Raw genomic sequence first — 18993 nt, 5'->3', positions numbered from 1 at the left:
ATAAATTTGTCTTTGCTGGAGGACATACAATATTGTCACCGTTTCTCCTTAATGCACCACAGAAGCACTGACCTCTAAACCTCTCAGGAGACCAGATTTGTAGTTGAGGTTATTGATTAAAATGAAGCAGGAGCCTTGTGTGTTTCATCATCCTGAAAGGAAAATGAAAGCTGTAGCAAACTTAAATGGTTAGAGATTGGTGCTTATTGATTTTGTTTTTGTTTGTTTTTGTGTGTGGAGGGTCATTAAATGTCCTTAGTTTTTGCATCTTAATGGTGGACAATATGTTGTAAAAAAAAAAAACATGGTTGATACAAATCAGCCTAATGTATCATTTGTGATGGGAATTTACGTCAATTTACGGGAATAAATGAATGATTGAACAAATAATTATGGAACTTAATCATGTGTAAAAAAAAAAAGAATCTTAAAAACTCACTGAATCCACAGTGAAACTTGAAATCACACTGAAATGTCTACATTACACATATACAATGAATTATACAAGACTCACAACAAGTCAAATAAAAAAAGGAGTCATTTATTGATTTTTATAATTTTTTTTAAGAGTTTATTTTCAGCTCTCAATAAGACAAATACAGGTGTGGTTTTATGTACCATGTGTCTGAATCCACACTATTCAGCTTCATAAGTAATACGCTATCGAACGTCTATAACCTCTCTTTTATTTAATTCTTACTCTAACAGTATTTAGGTCTAAATATCCTCACAGTTTTGGGGGATTTTTAAATTGGTTTCCTACAGTCTATTTCTTTACTTACTTACTTACTTACTTACTTACTTACTTACTTACTTACTTACTTACTTACTTACTTACTAACTTATTAGAACATAGTGATTGCTCAGACACAAGGTTATTCACAGAGAAGTCGTTACGATCCTCACAGTGAACTCATCTTAACGGAGAGTATCGTTTGCATTGGAAACATCGGTCGAGTCCCAGTGGACCTACTCCGTGCTCTCGAGCTTCTCTTACGCGATCCTATGAGGCTTTGTGCATGCAAAACAGTGGCAGTCACAATCAAAGTCACTGGCAGTTCAGTTCAACTCACTTCTTAAGTGCTCTTAAATTCTCATTGGCTCAGTCACAGTGGTGAGACATAAAACATAAAAGTGCAAAGGAACATCATTTGGCAGCCTGATGGATGAAGAGGCTAAAGGCTCTAAAAAGGAGAACGACTCCAGTGCAATTCAGCCAGATTCTGTGTGACAAAAGTGACAAGACATTTTTTTTTTATCACCATATGAATGACTAAGGAGGCATTTCTAAAAAGTGGCCTTTTTCCTCATCATTTGCTTTTAGCGATGAATCTTTCTCAAGGCAAATTAGCGATTATGGCTCCAGCGGCTACGGCTTCGAATGGAAAGGCTGACGAAGAGAATCATGGCGGATCGGTTATTAAAATGGAACCGATCTAAATCCAAGATCTTGTGCTAATGAGGCAGTATATGCTGACTGTTCGATCACTTTTTAAATTATGTTTTTTTTAGATCCGTACAGGACTCCAATTGTCTGTAACGTTCTAATGGGGGCCACAACAAACAAACCCACACATGCCATCTAGAGCGTCTAGATCGAATATTTTCCAATGACTTGCCCGTGTTAGAAAAAGTGGCATAATTTGAATAAAGAGGCCCTTGAAGAAGCCATAAGCACTGCACAAACACATCCTAACAGCTAATTCGGACAAGCTGCATCGATGATAACAGTGCATACCTTAAGGCTCACTTTAATAGTCAAGAGCAATAACCTATGTAGTATTTCTGAAGTGCTTATAAAGGGTCTTCAAAAGGACATATCATCTAAAGATGTTTACTTGGCAGTATACAACAGTGCAGATATCCATGATGTCGTGTCGGTGAGAGGAGGAAACCGGTGCTGGGTGTTTGCCGGAAGCTGAAGGAGCAGCGCTTGGGTTACCCTGTATGAGTGTCACCAGGCTTACAGAGGCACAGACTGGCACAGAGGGGCACATGCTGGTCCACAACTGCTCACTGGCAGCACCCACAATCCCTGACTGCTCCTTTCACAAAACACCCTGTGTGTGCACATGTGTGTGTGATGCAACGTTTTTTTTTTCTAATTTGATCAAGCTTGACGTTTTACTAACCATGCATCTAAATTCTTTAACTTCATATCGTGTCACATAAATTTCTTTACTGAAGTGTGTGTATATAGTATTTTTAGCTACATGTGTAATATACATCAAATGATGTTCGCCTGTATTCACTTTAAGGTTGTTTGTGGTTCATTTAAGTAAGTGTATCTAATTAAAGTGTGTGTGTGTGTCTCCCCTATGCTAGCGTGTAATCAAACTGGCCCTTCTCAAGGCCGTCGAGGCCATCTGCCCAGGTGGAGGTGGGCATGCTGCGGTAGGGGTCCAGGAGGATACGAAAGCAGCGCACGATCAGCATACAGAGAAAGACGAAGAGGAAGATGACAAAGGCGAAGGTGGTCTTCTGCTCGAGTGTCATGGCTGTGCCGGGCACGGGGCCACCTGCCTGCACTGACGATGTGAAAGACTCGGCCTCCATCAGCCACGAGAAGTGCAGAGGGTCGTCCCACAGTAGCCCCTCACCGCGCATCCTCACGGCACGCATACGGACCGGCTCCTCCACATGGACCTCATCTACACACACATACACACAGATGCTATAATTCTCAAATAAAGCACTTTTTTGTGAAAATGATCGTCTCATGCATCCGACCGTGTTTCGTCCAACTGTGGTTGGAATATACTTGCAATTTAAGTGAAGTGCTTAATGGTGTTGGTTCAACCTTCAGGAAAAAAAGCCTGTCTTAAGAAATCTGTCCTATTTTCATTCTTTCTAATTCTCATTTATTCATTGTTTGTTGGCTTGTTTTCTGTACATACTTTATCTTGGGCAATAGATTCAGAGACTATCCTGAGGACACCCTAAATAATTCACCAATTTAACACAGGGCATGATACACACTCACAAACACACAAATAAACATGCACACACAATGTGTTCATGTTCAATTTGTGTGTACATGTTTATTTATTCAGTCTGTGCCAGAGGCATATTTTGATAATGTATGTTATCATATCTATTTGATAATAAAAGTTGGCTTTTAAAATAAAAAGAGCGGAGAGCGATATACTATATTTATAATTTATGATTGAATTATTATATATTTATTAATGAATATATTCATATTTATTAGCTTTTTTCACATTTTCATTATTTATTACTGTTCAGTATTTATTTATTTTTTTGGCACTATTTTACACAGAGTGTAACTTTTGTTCGTTTTTTATCCAGTATTCATTTTAAAAACTATCGAACAAGATGCTGGAGCTGTTTGGGGCGGTGATGTGAGCTGCTGTGCTGCTGTGCCACTGAATATATTTTTCATTGAGTATTGAGTCAGAAAACGACAATAACACAACTATAATCAGGACCTTAAAATAAACACCACCAACAGGACTGATCAGGAATTACTGAACATTTACTATACACTCTTGTCCTTGTTAAAAGTGTGTAGAAGAAATATGAGGTAGGCACATTTCTGCAAATCCCAACAAATTCCCAACAAATCCCAAGCGCAGTGAAATTCTTTTTCGTTTATTTGGCGATGTTTGAAAGCTGGGGGTCAGAGCGTAGGGTCAGCCAGGATACAGCACCTCTGGAGAACTGAGGGTTAAGGGCCTTGTTCAGGGGCCCAGAACTAGCAGTTTGATGATACTTGGGCTTGGACCCCTGACCTTCCAAGCAGTAATCCAGAGCTTTAACCAGTGAGCTATACTTCTCAAATACATCATCTACACAGTGATGCATGGTTGTGGAGTCATACTTTCTCAAGATGCTTGTTTTTTTAATCAGTAGAGACTGAAAATCTGGTCAGAGTTGAGAATGGATGGAGAAAAATACAGGGAAATTATAGAAGGTGACCTGTTTGAGTCTGAGACACAGCTTGAATAATTGTGCAGAAGAATGGGCAAAAACATCAGGGTCCAGATATGAAAAACTGATAGAGACGTATCCCAGAAAACGTCCTATAAGGCAAAAACCATTCCAATACCATTTCAAGGAACTGGCTGTAAAAAAAACTGAAGCATAAAAACTACAAACTTGATACAGGTGATACAGGTGATACAGGTTCTGTAAAATATAAATAACAGTGTGTTGTGTAAAATGACACTCGAGCAGTATCTGTGATAATAATTAGCTCCCTTACCTGGGCTCGTCTAAATACTGTCACAAGTACAAAGCCGGGAAAATAAAATGGGCCCACGGCAATGTGTCATGTAACTCTACAAAGCGGGTGAGAAAACAGCACACACACTCCGAGCGAATCTGGGTATTAAATTTCAGGTTATCCCTTGAATAAAAGTTGTTTTTTTCCTTTTAAAGAAGACGTTTCTGTGACAGTATATCCCAAAAAAAGTGTCATAGGCAAAGCACGTAGTGTGTAATTTCATCTGGTGCAGGTTGTTCTGTTTTAAATAAAGGCATCAGTCAGGCTGATGTTCGGCGTGATATTTCCTCTGCACACCCTGCAGTCTGCTGCATGAGGCACGGAGCAGACAGAGCCCTGATTTCATCAAAGACATGACAGCTATACAGACACTCCATCACTTTAGCAGTACAGGATACATGCACTGCGGTGCGACAAACCTTCGCCGCAGAATAAGATAAAAAACGGGAATTTTCGTTTCATTCCAGTGCAGTATGCAAAGTTACTTCTCGAGTGATGCTCAAGAGTGTGTTCAGTGTGGAAGTCAATGCAAATTATTGTAAAATTGTGCAGAATATTACTGTTGATTCAGAGCGAAAGTGTTTCATGTACAGCCTTCATCTGTGATCAAGAAACATTTGAAGCCATACAAAGTAACCCAATGATCTTCAACAGATTTTTAAGATTAAAGTTTTGTCACAAACATACACAATAAGGACAAAAGTATTGGGACACCTGAGTTTTCCAGCAATACGTGGTTCTGCAAACGGCAAAGCTAAAGGCACACAATTGTATCAGATGTCTTTTGATGCAGTAGCATGACATTTTAAAATAAGGTCGAAATATTTTAAGGATAAAGTGGTCACAAAAATGAAGTCGAAATATTTCGAGAATAAAGTCAAATTACAAGAATAAAGTCGAAATATTTTAAGAACAAGGTCAAAATTACGAGAATGAAATCAAATTATTTTGAGAATAAAAGTCGTAGCAATATGCTGTTTTGCATAAAATGGATGTGAAAGATTTGGTTAAATCCTACTCTAGGTTAGGATTTAACCAAATTCTTTGTCTTTTCGAGCTTTAGCACAGATTTATAATCTGTTATAATAAAGTAAATGGACACTGAAGCGTTTCTGTAGGAAATTAAATTTATTTAGAAGAAAAAATCAGACTGACATTGAGGAAATCGCCTCTTTGGTGCAGTCTGAAACGGTGACCAGTGGTTCGACTCCAAGGATATCGATGGTTAAATCTGCGTGCTATTCAAAGATGTTGTTTCTTAAGCGATTATGAGGATTATGATAAAACAAATCCACCCTGAAGGAGTTGAACACGGTGCACTCGACGTCTCCGACCTTATTCTCGTGTTGGTATGACTTTTTTCCTCAAAATACTACGACTTTATTCTCGTGTTTTTTTTTAACGCGGCACTGAAACACCATCCCAAATAAATAAATAAGTAAATAAAGACACACAGACCTCAAATCAGCAGATTGACAGACCTTCTTCTGTTTCTCATCTTTGAAAAAGAAAAACAAGAATTTTACCTGATGTACACAGATTTATCCCTTCCAGAATCTTCATCTCTCTCTCTCTCTCTCTTGCTCTGGTCTACACTTGTCTTCAGGTAAACTTCTCCCATTCCCTAAAAAACCTGTAAATCGACTGGTGCTGAAGTGCAGCTTCTTGACCTTACATTGCTTTCTCTGTACCATACATAGACCTTTTACTACATTTTTGAAGACTTGTATTAGTTTTTTTTTTTTTTCTTTATGTATATTTTAAGTATTTTTTTAAGAGTTTGAAAACCCTGTGGTTAACTGTTATTCCACTGCTTCACCCCCCAATCATGGGGCACCAATGAACCCTTTTGCACTCTAATAGCACTTGTTACAGTTCCCATTTTTGATCACTAATAACTATGAAAACTAAATGATTGTGAGCTTTGTAGCTGCTTATATCTGTCAAAATACATTTTCACTGGTCACTCAAAACAAACAGTGATGATTTCTACAGAATTTAGAATGCATGGAGTTGAGATTAAGGAGCTGATTAAAAAACATTTGTTGGACCAGTAATATTATTTTCATTACTGTGTTTACTAAAATAGCCATTTGTGATAGAATGGTATCTGCAGTGAGACCTGAGATGTTGTATGGTTTAGAGACAGTGGCATTGAGTAAAAGACAGGAGGTGGAGCTGGAGGTAGCAGAGCTGAAGCTGTTGAGGTTTTCGTTGGGACTGACGAAGATGGACAGGATTAGAAATGAGTTTATTAGAGGGACAGTGCATGTACGACGTTTTGGAGACAAGGTGAGGGAGGCATGATTAGAGTTAGGGTTAGGGTTAGGGTTAAGCATGATGAGGTTGTTTGGACATGTGCAGAGGAGGGACATGGGGTATATCAGTAGAAAAATGCTGAGGATGAAGCCACCAGGAGGGAGGAAAAGAGGAAGGCCAAAAAGGAGGTTTATGGATGTGGTGAGGGAAGACATGCAGGTAGTTTGTTTGAAAGAGGCAGATGTAGAGGACAGGGGGGATGGAGACGGATGATCCGCTGTGGCGACCCCTAATGGGAGAAGCTGGAAGTAGAAGAAGAAGTTTACTAAAATAGCCACTATCTTGGCTAGACACTATCTTATAAGAATCAAGGAACAACTCAAGGCAACCTAACCGATACCTAACCAATAAACTTGCTACATGTTTAAACTAATCAGCCTCAATAACAAAATGTACTTGGATCAAAACACTGTTTGTTATAATTTGTTTTTACCGATTTCCACTTTTGTGGCTTTAAATATTTTTTATTCAAGGTCTTAGAGGCTACATTTACTCCTTTATAGATAATAGTGTGTATATTCTACAGAATATGTCATCAGACAGAATCACATATACTGCATCAGCCACATAATCACAATGTTTTAGCCATTATATATATATATATATATATATATATATATATATATATATATATATATATATATATATATATATATATATATATATATATATATATGATGCTCACCCGGCATCACCTTTCTCTTGTGGGTCAGACAATGACTAGAGCAAAGAACTTAAAAAAGTCACATCATTATTAACTAGAGGTTGACCAATTCATCGTTTTTTTTGCCAATTAAACGCCAATGATAGTTGCCTACTGGAACTAACAAAAACTCAGCAAAAATCCAAACAGAACAGAACAGTTTTTCTGTTGTGCGTTAAAGAGTAAAAGAGCGACCTCTAGAGGCGAATCACTGACGCCACGTGCTGTATATTTGAAGTGGTTTTTTTTTACTCATTTTGGATGTAACTGTTTTTATTTATTTTGCAGTGGCAGGCGGTCAGGACCAGCAAGGCCTTCTCTGCTCTTTCTGCTTCCTTAAACACTATCCTAGAAGCTAGAAGCACTGACCTACATTTACAACCTATATTCTATTATTTGTTCCATGAAATTGTATTAATTTATTCCCAACAGTTTATTCTCTTTATTTCGTAGTGTTTGTCTTTGCTGCACTGCTTCCAGTACGTTTATGTGGATGTTAGATTTTTTTGTCCAATCAGATTTCAGCATTTATGTGCTGCCATGTCAATCTAATTTACCCAGGGCCTTCAAAGTTAATGCTGCTGGCTCTTTGGCCATAGAGAATATTAGCAACGGCTCTGTTTCTTTAACTAATCAGATTTCATATTCGCCTCACGGGCTAATATGAAGGCCAGAATAGCATCAGCATTTTTCATCCTCGTTAAAGGGAAACTGTTACAGTCAAGTTCGACTGGCAAAACACATCTGTAGCTCACATTAATACATCTGAGTTAGACTTTTTTATGCCTACAGAGGAAGAGAAATTGATTTGGTCTCGGATATACTTAAAAAATCTATTTTAAAGGAAAGCTAGACATTGTCGGCCAACCCCGAAGCTAGCTAGCTTGTCTCAGCCGGGGAAAGCCTCTGCCTCTGAGGAGCGCTGCAAATTCTACATTTTACAAATTACTACATCTCTGGTGAGTAGGTTGTATTTTATTCAAATTTTTAAGTTTTTGTCATGTTATTAGACAAATATTGATTCTGAACTGCTCCAGATGATGTAGGTGCACAGTTGTGGTTGTAGTGTAGAGGTTTGGCGTTTTAACTGGGTTTCTTGCTTTAGTAAAATGGTTTTCACCCTCCATATGTAAAATTCCTCTCTCTCTGTAATGCCACGTGTTGTTATATTGCGTTTTTGTACAGTATTGATGGCTTCTATAATCGCGATGTGATAGTGGTGGTATTAAGAGATGGATTAAGTCTGGTAAGTCCCCACAAGGCCAGGGTACCAAATGCACGGCCCGCCACTGTTATTTTGAGTGCATGTATTTTATTTTCCTAAATTTCTATTAATATAATTAATATATTTATATTAATTTCATTTCATTTAGCACATTTTTGATTCAGTATAGCTTGTTTATTTATTAGATTTTTTTTAAATAAAGTTTAGTTCATCGTACGCTGCTGCCTGTGCCTGTTGCGCGAAATGTAAATCTTTTTACAATTTTGTCGTATCGCTCTCTCCATCGTAAAATCGAATTGTAAGTCGAACCATTGTAACTCGGGGACCATCTGTATATATAGAATACAGTATTTTTGTACTTAATACAGCAAGTGAAACATCCATGTCCAGCCCTGAACTAATGGATCAGCCACCACTCCTAAAGCAAAAAAAGAAGAAAGATAGAAAAAGAGCGAGCCAGATTATCAACGGAGAACCCCAGAAGGCTTAGAAGCAGTCCTTGACGGAGTCTAAACTTAAGGTCTACATTGGGTCTTTTCAGGATCATCTATCTCTACTCGAGTTTCTCTTTATCTTGTGCATGAGTTCACTGCATTATGTAGCTGGAATTTATTAGTGCTTATGTCTTGTATCTTGTGTACCAGTATGTTCTGGGTCCATAGTGTATTATCATCGCTCTCATTTCCGCTGTTTCACAAGGTACCAACAATGAATCCTGTATAAGCACAAATAAATGTATTCATTGCATGTACAACCTCTGATTTGTATCAAGATACACGAATGGGCAGAAAAAGAGAAGCATGATGCATGAATTACAATCAATCAACAAGAAGGGTTGCATTGTAAAACTGTATTGTGGCACGGTAATAAAAATAAAAGTACAGCATTGAGGGAAGGATTTTGTGCCAATGATTTAAAGCACCAATCAAGAGTGATGGCTACATCTGCAGAGCTCTGAAGCAGCACAGCACGTCTCGTCCTTGATTAGACTTGTAATAATAAAGACTGTCCGGGCTAAGTACTGTTTGACTCTTTAGCATGCAACTGGAGAAACCCACATGAGGATGACTTCACTTTTGATACTAAGTTATTATTATTATATTATATTATTATTTATTTCTTTTTGTTTTTTTAAACCCTTGCTTTTGTATATACTTAAGTACTAAAAGAACTAAAAATAAATGATGGATGATGGATCTATAAAATATGATCTATTAGAGTTTAATAGTATCTCACAAAAGTAAGTACACCCCTCACATTTCAGCAGCCATCATCAGAATGTGTTCTCAAGGGACGATACTATAGAAACTTGGATATACTTTGAGTAGTTAATGTGCAGTTTGTATAGCAGTATAGCAATTCTCTCATACTGACCACTAGATGTTCAACATGGCACCTCATTGCAAAGACTTTTTGAGGATTTGAGAATCAGTATTGTTGCTCTCCACAAAGATGACGAGGCTATAAGAAGAAACTGGGAACACCCTGAAACTGAGTTACAGTACAGTGGCCAGGGTCATGAAGGGGTTTTCCAGGATGAAGGGTCCATCAAAGAAGTTGAGTCTTCAACCTGTTCATCAGGGGCAGAAACTGGTTTACAAATAAAACGGACGTCTGAGTTGTAGCATTGCTTTAGAGGTTGCAGAAACGGAAGGTCTGCTTGTCAGTGCTCAGACCATACACTGCACCCTGCAACAAGTCAGTTTGGCCGTCGTCCCAGAAAGAAGCCTCCTCTGAAGCTGGCTCACAAGGAAGCCTGCAAACAGTTTGCTGAAGACAACCTGTCCAAGAGCATTAATTAATGGATCCATGTCCTGTGGTCTGATGAGACTAACATAAACTTGTTTGGCTCAGATGGTGTTCAGCATGTGTGGACTAACACCAAGAAAGCGAGTGTCTTGCTTACAGTCATGCATGGTGGTGGTAGCAGCGTGGTCTGGGGCTGCATGAGTGCTGATGGTACTGTGGAGCTGCGGTTCATCGAGTGAAACATGGATTCCAACATGTACAGTGACTTTCTGAAGCAGAACATGATGCCCTTTCTTCAGAAACTGGGCCAACCGACAGCTTTCCAGCATAATAATGACCCCAAACACACCACCAACATGACCGCCTTGCTAAGAAAGCTAAAGGTGAAGGTAATGGAGAGACTACGTATGTCTCCAGACCTGAACTGTATTGAGAACCTGTGGGGCAACCATGCATTTAACAAACCATGTACAAAAAAAAAAGTACAAAAGTATTTGCCCCCAAATATATTTAAGTATCCAAAGTACTATGATTTATTACAGCTATAATCCTCCTATTATTATTTTTGTCACAAGACTCTTTGCATAATCAACTCAGTTTATGTAAAAAGACTCGAATGTTGCTCTCAGCTCACTGATCTAATAGACTTATATTAATGTCAAACACTGATTGATATTTATTAAAATGAGCCCAAAACCTTTTTTTTCCAACTACTTAAAAGAAAAAGAGTGTGCAAATAAAGTGGCAAATTAGAGTCAGGAGTTTCTTCCATCATTTATTCCTCTCGAAATGTTCTGCTTGCTGTTGAACTGACGCTGAACTGTAGGCTCGTGCTGAGTAGATGCACCGAGCAGCAAACAACACAAAACAGAGCGCTTGCTGGCTTGCTGCGTGTTTAACCAGTCCAAATTTAAACGCTCATAAATAAGACGACTAATAAGTGACTGATTTAACAAAATGATGTTAAGTAAAAAAAAAGATATTTGACTTTAAAATTTAGTGAAATTAAATTAAAAGTGTCCCTAAATGGAAATACTTCGGTAAAGTACAGATACGCAAAAGAGCTACAGTATTTTTCAGACTATAAGCCGTTACTTTTTTCCCACGTTTTGAACCCCGCGGCTTAAACAAGGAAGCGGCTTATTTATGAATTTTTTTCTGGGTTTTTCTTGGTTTCACAAACTTCAAGCCAAAAAACTGAACCCCATAACATTAGACCAATGAAATTTCCGAACAGAAACGAAAAAACACACCTCACCTGTGTTCTGAGCTGCATGGCATTGGGAGAAAAAACTTTTTTTTAAACGCACGACTTTGCCAAAAGATAAACTCTCGAGAGAAATAGTTGTGAAAGGAAGGAGGAAGACAGTGACCAATGACTTTCTTGGTAGGCTACTGTTTAGATACAAGCTGTTGTAACGCGTTGAGTCTGGGTGAAGGGAGAGCTCGATAACTCCAGTTGCAACACAAATCATATAAGCACAGACAGGTTTCCAAAACTTGTGCTTTTTTATTTTTCTTGGCAACAGCGTTACGGGTTAGTCAAAGAAACTTAGAAATGAGCATCAGCAAGCAATAAGGACATATTCCTCTGTCTTGCACACATGCAGTAATAGCAAAACTATAATACCAAAATACCACTTTGCTCCTAAAGGAAGCGCAACATATTTCACCCGTTACACCGTGTAACAGACACTCTCTTTTGTTAAAGCCTGTGTAAAGTTCATTATTTTCAATGTAGACCTGCGGCTTATACACAGGTGTGGCTTATTTATGTTCAAAATAAAAATCTTTGTCAAATTCAGTGGGTGCGGCTTATATATGTGTGCGCTTTATAGTCCGGAAATTACGGTACTTAAGTACATTAACGAATTACAGTTACTTCGTTGCTGTCCATCACTGATTCTAAAAGGTTGTAGCATTAAATCTATTTTATAATCCGATTGTATTTAGTTTTTAGACAGAATTCAGCAACTGCCCCTCTGTTCCGAATAAGTTTCTTGGAAATTCTTTATAATTTATAATATGTTTCTTACTTATTGTTAGTAATCAGTCAGACAGTTCTTTAATAATTACTATAGTAAACTACTATGTTGACTACAACGTGTTTAATAGATTATATTACATTGCTCATTTGATTAAACTGTATATTGTAATATGTTAGAATATATAACATTATATTGCTGGAAAATAATAATGATTTATATCCAAATTTTAACTACGTTAAACTACGTATGTATCACTGTCCCACATTGTCCTAACTTTGTCATTAAAAAAGCATTAAATGCTGTTTAATGTCAAATACTATACTTATGTTTTTATTCCTAATAATTCCTAATCAGTACTTCACATTTTACAGTGCATATGTTTGTTGATTATATCAGCAATAAATGCGAATCTGTACTTTTGCAATACAGTGGACAAACCCAGGTTTGGGTAGTGGTGATTACAAAGACCACCACATTCAGCATATGCAGTGGGTAAAAAGTTGAAAATGAGAGCGTGTCTTTTGACAAAGACATACACTTTTTTATTTTTAACAACTGAAGGGCGATTATTTTACGGACAGCTGACAATGTACCCCAAATGAGGATGGGTTCCCCTTTTGAGTCTGGTTCCTCTTAAGGTTTCTTCCTCATAACATCTAAGGAAGTTTTCCTTGCCACAGCCATGGCTGCTCATCAGGGATAAATACACACCATTTACCTTAACTGTTAAATTCTGTAAAGCTGCTGACACAATGTCTGTTATGAAAAGCGCTATAGAAATAAACTTGACTTGACAATTGTTTAAAAAACCTCAATATCAATAATTTTTACTCTTAATCTATATCCGAGACTGGCATTGCATAATAAGACGTTTTTGTTAGAAACTGGAAACTGTCATCTGAAGGCAGTTTCTCAACATGCTTTCCATTTATCACTCCATATGTCTAGTTAGTGTTAAGCTGCACAGCATGCATGGTGAGCCGCGCCACAAATACCCGGTTCCATGCGGAGCCCACTCTTTGAAGAATGGGCCAACGAGGTGGGAACAGCAGATACATTTCATGGTCACCTTGAGTCAAAGCATTTGCTAGAAAAATTTACACTTCCAACACAGAGAACAGGCTGTTTAAGTGTATGACGGATTTTGGACTTTATTGAATATTAGGACAGCTGGGAGTCTTAGGATACTGTGCTACACTATATGTAGGCAAATAAAATACTGATACATGTACAGGTTGCACTGTTTTTATTCATGTTTTTAAAGTTTTGGGTTTATTTAATGTGTCCAAGTGACTTTATGAGACGTCAAAATCTGTCTTACATAACAAATTTCGATGACTACATTTTTTTATTTTTTTTGGGAAAAAATAGTGCCATTGAAGTTTTTCCAAGTATGTAGACATAATATACACACAAACAGTACATCTTGTGTATGTGTCTAAGTATTTCAAAATATTTTATATGGCAACCCCAAAATAAATCTTGTTATTAATGGTCAAAGTAATAAAATAAACAAAAAAACCCCAAAACAATAGTTTCAATTCGGTAAAAATGAATCATAAATGATTGCATGTATCAGAAACCCAGAAGAAAAGCATACTGGTGGATTCTAATTTCCTCCACAGGACTGGTATGCGAATGTAAAGCTTGCTGCATTGAGTGGGTGCTCACACATGATATGGAAGAAAGAGGCAGGCAAATGAGTTGTCCGGCACTTCAGTGCGTTCGGGGTGCAGTGAGTGAGGGACATGCTTTATTTTGATGCTTCATTATTGTATAGAAACGGCAAGAAGGTGAGCTCATTACGTGCGGCCCCTGACTGCCAACTTTATGCAAATCAGTGGGAGCTTGGACGTGTCAGAAATTGGCAGACGGTGTAATTATGCTGGCTTCGGGTTTACCCAAAAGATCCTAGACATGGGAGCTGTTGTGCACACACAATTTCAGAGCAGGTTTTCATTACAACTGACAGCATTGCAAGTCAAAAAAAAAAAAAAACAACTTCATTTTTTTCTTCAAAACAAATAACACGACTCTGCAATTCAAGTTATTACTCGCTGATGATTTGACTACAGACACCCAGTAATCGTTTTTGAGCCAAAAGCGAACACTTCACAAGTTTCAAAACCTTATAAAACTCAATACCACCGCAAAGAAAATCTGCCACTGGGCAAAAAATGTCATATCGATGTATGGACAGTGGGTGTACAAAAAAAAAAAGATGCTTTGAAAGCGGAATGTCAAGGTCAAAATCAGACAGAGAAAAAATACTGATGGTTCAGTTACCACTTCGATTGCTCAAGGCCATGCCATGAGCTGAAAGGCTGACATTTTGGATGCACATATAACAAATGACAGCATATCACATTTTTTTTTATTTTACTCATCATCTGTCTTGTCTAGTCCATGCTGAAAATTTCCTGGAGATGCTCTGGCAGTCCAAATGTATATATATAGTGATGATGATGCACATCAAGGGGTGTTGTCAGCAGTACTGCATGCAATAAAGTGCCGTTGCGGTGCAATATGGATTACGTGATATGCGTGTTATACCTGTTACTGCAACAAAAGTCGATTCATATTATGTGCTCAGCAAAATCACAGTGGCATATGGTGTTGCATGCATAAAATACAGTGCATTTTTTTTTTACATTTTAAGTAATATTTCCTCATATATATAAAATATTCACTCGTAACACAAAATAGTGTTTGTATTTTTAAACAGCAGGTATTATAATACAGGACACACAACCTCATCTACAGGCTCTGAAGCCTGAATGTGTGCTTATCCATACACAGACTTTGCATGCAACAAATAGTATCACCTGCAGTGGCTGCAAACATTGTTTTTGCATAAGATGAGTTGTAAAATAAGCAGTATGCAGAGGGGTTTATAATAATGAACCAAGTACCAATAAATCACCCAAAGTTGAGAAATGTGTTCTACCTGGTCCTGAAGTATAAGTTGTTGTTAAGGATTAGTTTTGCTGGGCATAGGGATAAAAAAAAAAAAAAAACTAAAAAAATATACATGAACTGGACTGCAGGTTCACGCCTTTATACTAAACAAGAAGGCAAAAGCTTTACTGCAGGAAAACAGTCGGATTGATCCAGAATGTATGAACGATCCCAGGATGCATCTTGACTGGTCATGATGTAATGCCGTCGATTATTCGTCGAATAACCGGTGCTGGGTTTCGTGCAGTTGTTCTGGGATAATGCAGGCTGGTGCATTCGTGCATTAGTAGAACCGCGTTTTGAAACCAAGACCACAGATTGTAAAAAAAAAAAAAAAGGAGTGCATGCCCTATTATACTTTATTTCTATTATTTTCTTTCCTCATCTCTCCAGTCGCCATTTGCAGCATAATTTAAGAACGGTTTAATGGTAGCACCGCATCCCAAAGCATTTCTTCCTCTCTGAGTGCACCTACTGCAGTAACCTTGCGCTTTCACGTTCATTATGCACACGTTCACTCAACAAGTGCATACGCGGGGCTGAGAGTCCGCCGCTGGAGACGCATCTGTCGCGTGCGCTGTCTGGAACGCGCGCGCGGTGGCGTTCCTCGCGCCGACTGCTATACGGGGTGTGTGTGTGTGTGTGTGTGTGTGTGTGAGGGAGAGAGAAAGATAGATAGCGCCAGTGTTCGTACCTTTGTCTCCCCGCGGGAATGTGGGCTCCATTTCCAGAGTTACAGTGGAAGCCGGAGCGGTTTGCCCATTCTACCGTCACCTCGCGCCTTCAGCTCCGCCACACGAGAGACGCAGGAGCGGGGGCGAGGCGGTGAATGCGGACGGTGCGAGAGCGACGTGCTGCTTCTGCTTCTGCCGCTGCTTCACTACAAAATCCTGGCGTAAAGAAGAAACACACTCACGCACACGCGCGCACACACACACACGCGCGCGTTTCACACGACCGCAAGAAGCGTGCTCGTGTATAAGTGTGTGTGCGCGCGTGTGTGCGTGTGCGAGCAAGAGCGCAGTCGCGTCTCTGCCGTTTGTGTGTGTGTGTAGGCGTGTGTGTTTGTGTAGGGGGGGGTGTGCATGAATGAAGACGCGAATGACGGCGCGGGATTTTCTGGAGCTGAGAAAAAACCCTGGGTTTCCCCACTTACAGTGAGAAAAATAAGTATTTGAACACCCTGCTATTTTGCAAGTTCTCCCACTTAGAAATCATGAAGGGGTCTGAAATTGTCATCGTACGTGCATGTCCACTGTGAGAGACATAATCTAAAAAAAAAAAAAATCCAGAAATCACAATGTATCATTTTTTTAACTATTTATTTGTATGATACAGCTGCAAATAAGTATTTGAACACCTGAGAAAGTCAATGTTAATATTTGGTACAGGAGCCTTTGTTTGCAATTACAGAGGTCAAACGGTTCCTGTAGTTTTTCACCAGGTTTGCACACACTGCAGGAGGGATTTTGGCCCACTCCTCCACACAGATCTTCTCTAGATCAGTCAGGTTTCTGGCCTGTCGCTGAGAAACACGGAGTTTGAGCTCCCTCCAAAGATTCTCTATTGGGTTTAGGTCTGGAGACTGGCTAGGCCACGCCAGAACCTTGATATGCTTCTTACAGAGCCACTCCTTGGTTATCCTGGCTGTGTGCTTCAGGTCATTGTCATGTTGGAAGACCCAGCCTCGACCCATCTTCAATGCTCTAACTGAGGGAAGGAGGTTGTTCCCCAAAATCTCGCAATACATGGCCCCGGTCATCCTCTCCTTAATACAGTGCAGTCGCTCTGTCCCATGTGCAGAAAAACACCCCCAAAGCATGATGCTACCACCCCCATGCTTTACAGTAGGGATGGTGTTCTCGGGATGGTACTCATCATTCTTCTTCCTCCAAACACGTTTAGCGGAATTATGACCCAAAAGTTATATTTTGGTCTCATCTGACCACATGACTTTCTCCCATGACTCCTCTGGATCATCCAAATGGTCATTGGCAAACTTAAGACGTGCCTGGACATGTGCTGGTTTAAGCAGGGGAACCTTCTGTGCCATGCATGATTTCAAACCATGACGTCTTAGTGTATTACCAACAGTAACCTTGGAAACGGTGGTCCCAGCTCTTTTCAGGTCATTGACCAGCTCCTCCCGTGTAGTTCTGGGCTGATTTCTCACCTTCCTTAGGATCATTGAGACGCCACGAGGTGAGATCTTGCATGGAGCCCCAGTCCGAGGGAGATTGGCAGTCATGTTTAGCTTCTTCTATTTTCTAATGATTGCTCCAACAGTGGACCTTTTTTCACCAAGCTGCTTGGCAATTTCCCCGTAGCCCTTTCCAGCCTTGTGAAGGTGTACAATTTTGTCTCTAGTGTCTTTGGACAGCTCTTTGGTCTTGGCCATGTTAGTAGTTGGATTCTTACTGATTGTATGGTGTGGACAGGTGTCTTTATGCAGCTAACGACCTCAAACAGGTGCATCTAATTTAGGATAATAAATGTAGTGGAGGTGGACATTTTAAAGGCAGACTAACAGGTCTTTGAGGGTCAGAATTCTAGCTGATAGACAGGTGTTCAAATACTTATTTGCAGCTGTATCATACAAATAAATAGTTTAAAAATCATATATTGTGATTTCTGGATTTTTTTTTTTTTAGATTATGTCTCTCACAGTGGACATGCACCTACGATGACAATTTCAGACCCCTCCATGATTTCTAAGTGGGAGAGCTTGCAAAATAGCAGGGTGTTCAAATACTTATTTTCCTCACTGTACGTGTTATTATTACCTGGTATGTAAAGGGCAAGGAGCTTTTTTTAAATCCATGATCGCATAAATCGCAGTTCAAACACATACTACTTGTTGAAATGTGATTGAAATATGAATCGTAAATTAAACATGATGAACAATAAGGATATTACCCCAGATAAGGGACTCCCTGGGGTTACCAAAATGCCATTTCTTTTTACCCCAAACGATTCCCTTGATATGAAACCTATATGCACCAGGCTGTATCAGTTTGTAATGCATGCTGGGAGGTAGGGTGCAGTGATTCAATATAAAGGACAATAAAAAAAAAACATCTGAGAAGGGTCTAAGAATCATTGACACACCTGATATAAAAAAAAAAAAACCCTGTAGATGAGTTGTGAATTTCCAGCCATGCATCTTCTTCTCTTGTCCATGTGGGTTTATTTCAGGGTTTTGTGATTTCCTCTTATTCCTTCTCAAAAGGCCAAAAGTCGACCCTTTTCATTGGTGCATTTAACTGCTACCCATCTAAGCTGTATTTCCAGGTCACTCTTAAAAGTTTAAAGCTCTGGGTGACTGATCACAATGTCGCACGGTTCAAGCTCCACCACCACCACCAGGAATTCACTGTTCAAATGGTGAGCACTGAACCATGAACATCAACCCTAACTTCCTAACAAGCTGCATCTGGTTTATATATATATATATATATATATATATATATATATATATATATATATATATATATATATATATATATATATATATATATATATATGTATATTTATATTTATATATATTTATATTTATATTTATATATATATATATATGTATATATATATATATATATATATATATATATATATATATATATATATATATATATATATATATATACTGTATATATATATATATATATATATATATATATATATATATATATATATATATATATATATATATATATATATATATATATATATATATATATATATACAGTACAGACCAAAAGTGTGGACACACCTTCTCATTCAAAGAGTTTTCTTTATTTTCATGACT

General features: G+C 38.5%; 1 protein-coding gene across 1 annotated transcript; it reads right to left on the bottom strand.

Moving 5' to 3' along the window:
- Nucleotides 1-683: 683 nt before the first annotated feature.
- ctxn3 (cortexin 3) lies at nt 684-18618 on the bottom strand. Its single transcript, XM_083568163.1, has 4 exons — nt 17954-18618; nt 15883-16339; nt 839-2651; nt 684-789 (listed from the first exon to the last, which is right to left on the bottom strand). Exons 2-3 carry the CDS (start codon nt 15911-15913, stop codon nt 2317-2319), a joined length of 366 nt encoding a protein of 121 aa, XP_083424289.1. The 5' UTR covers nt 15914-16339; nt 17954-18618; the 3' UTR covers nt 684-789; nt 839-2316.
- Between the last annotated feature and the right edge of the window lie 375 nt (nt 18619-18993).

The sequence above is a fragment of the Silurus aristotelis genome (assembly GCF_946808225.1).
Source record: "Silurus aristotelis genome assembly, chromosome: 18".
Lineage (NCBI taxonomy): Eukaryota > Metazoa > Chordata > Actinopteri > Siluriformes > Siluridae > Silurus > Silurus aristotelis.
The sequence above is the reverse complement of the archived record's forward strand: the minus strand, read 5'-3'. Positions and strand labels throughout refer to the sequence as shown.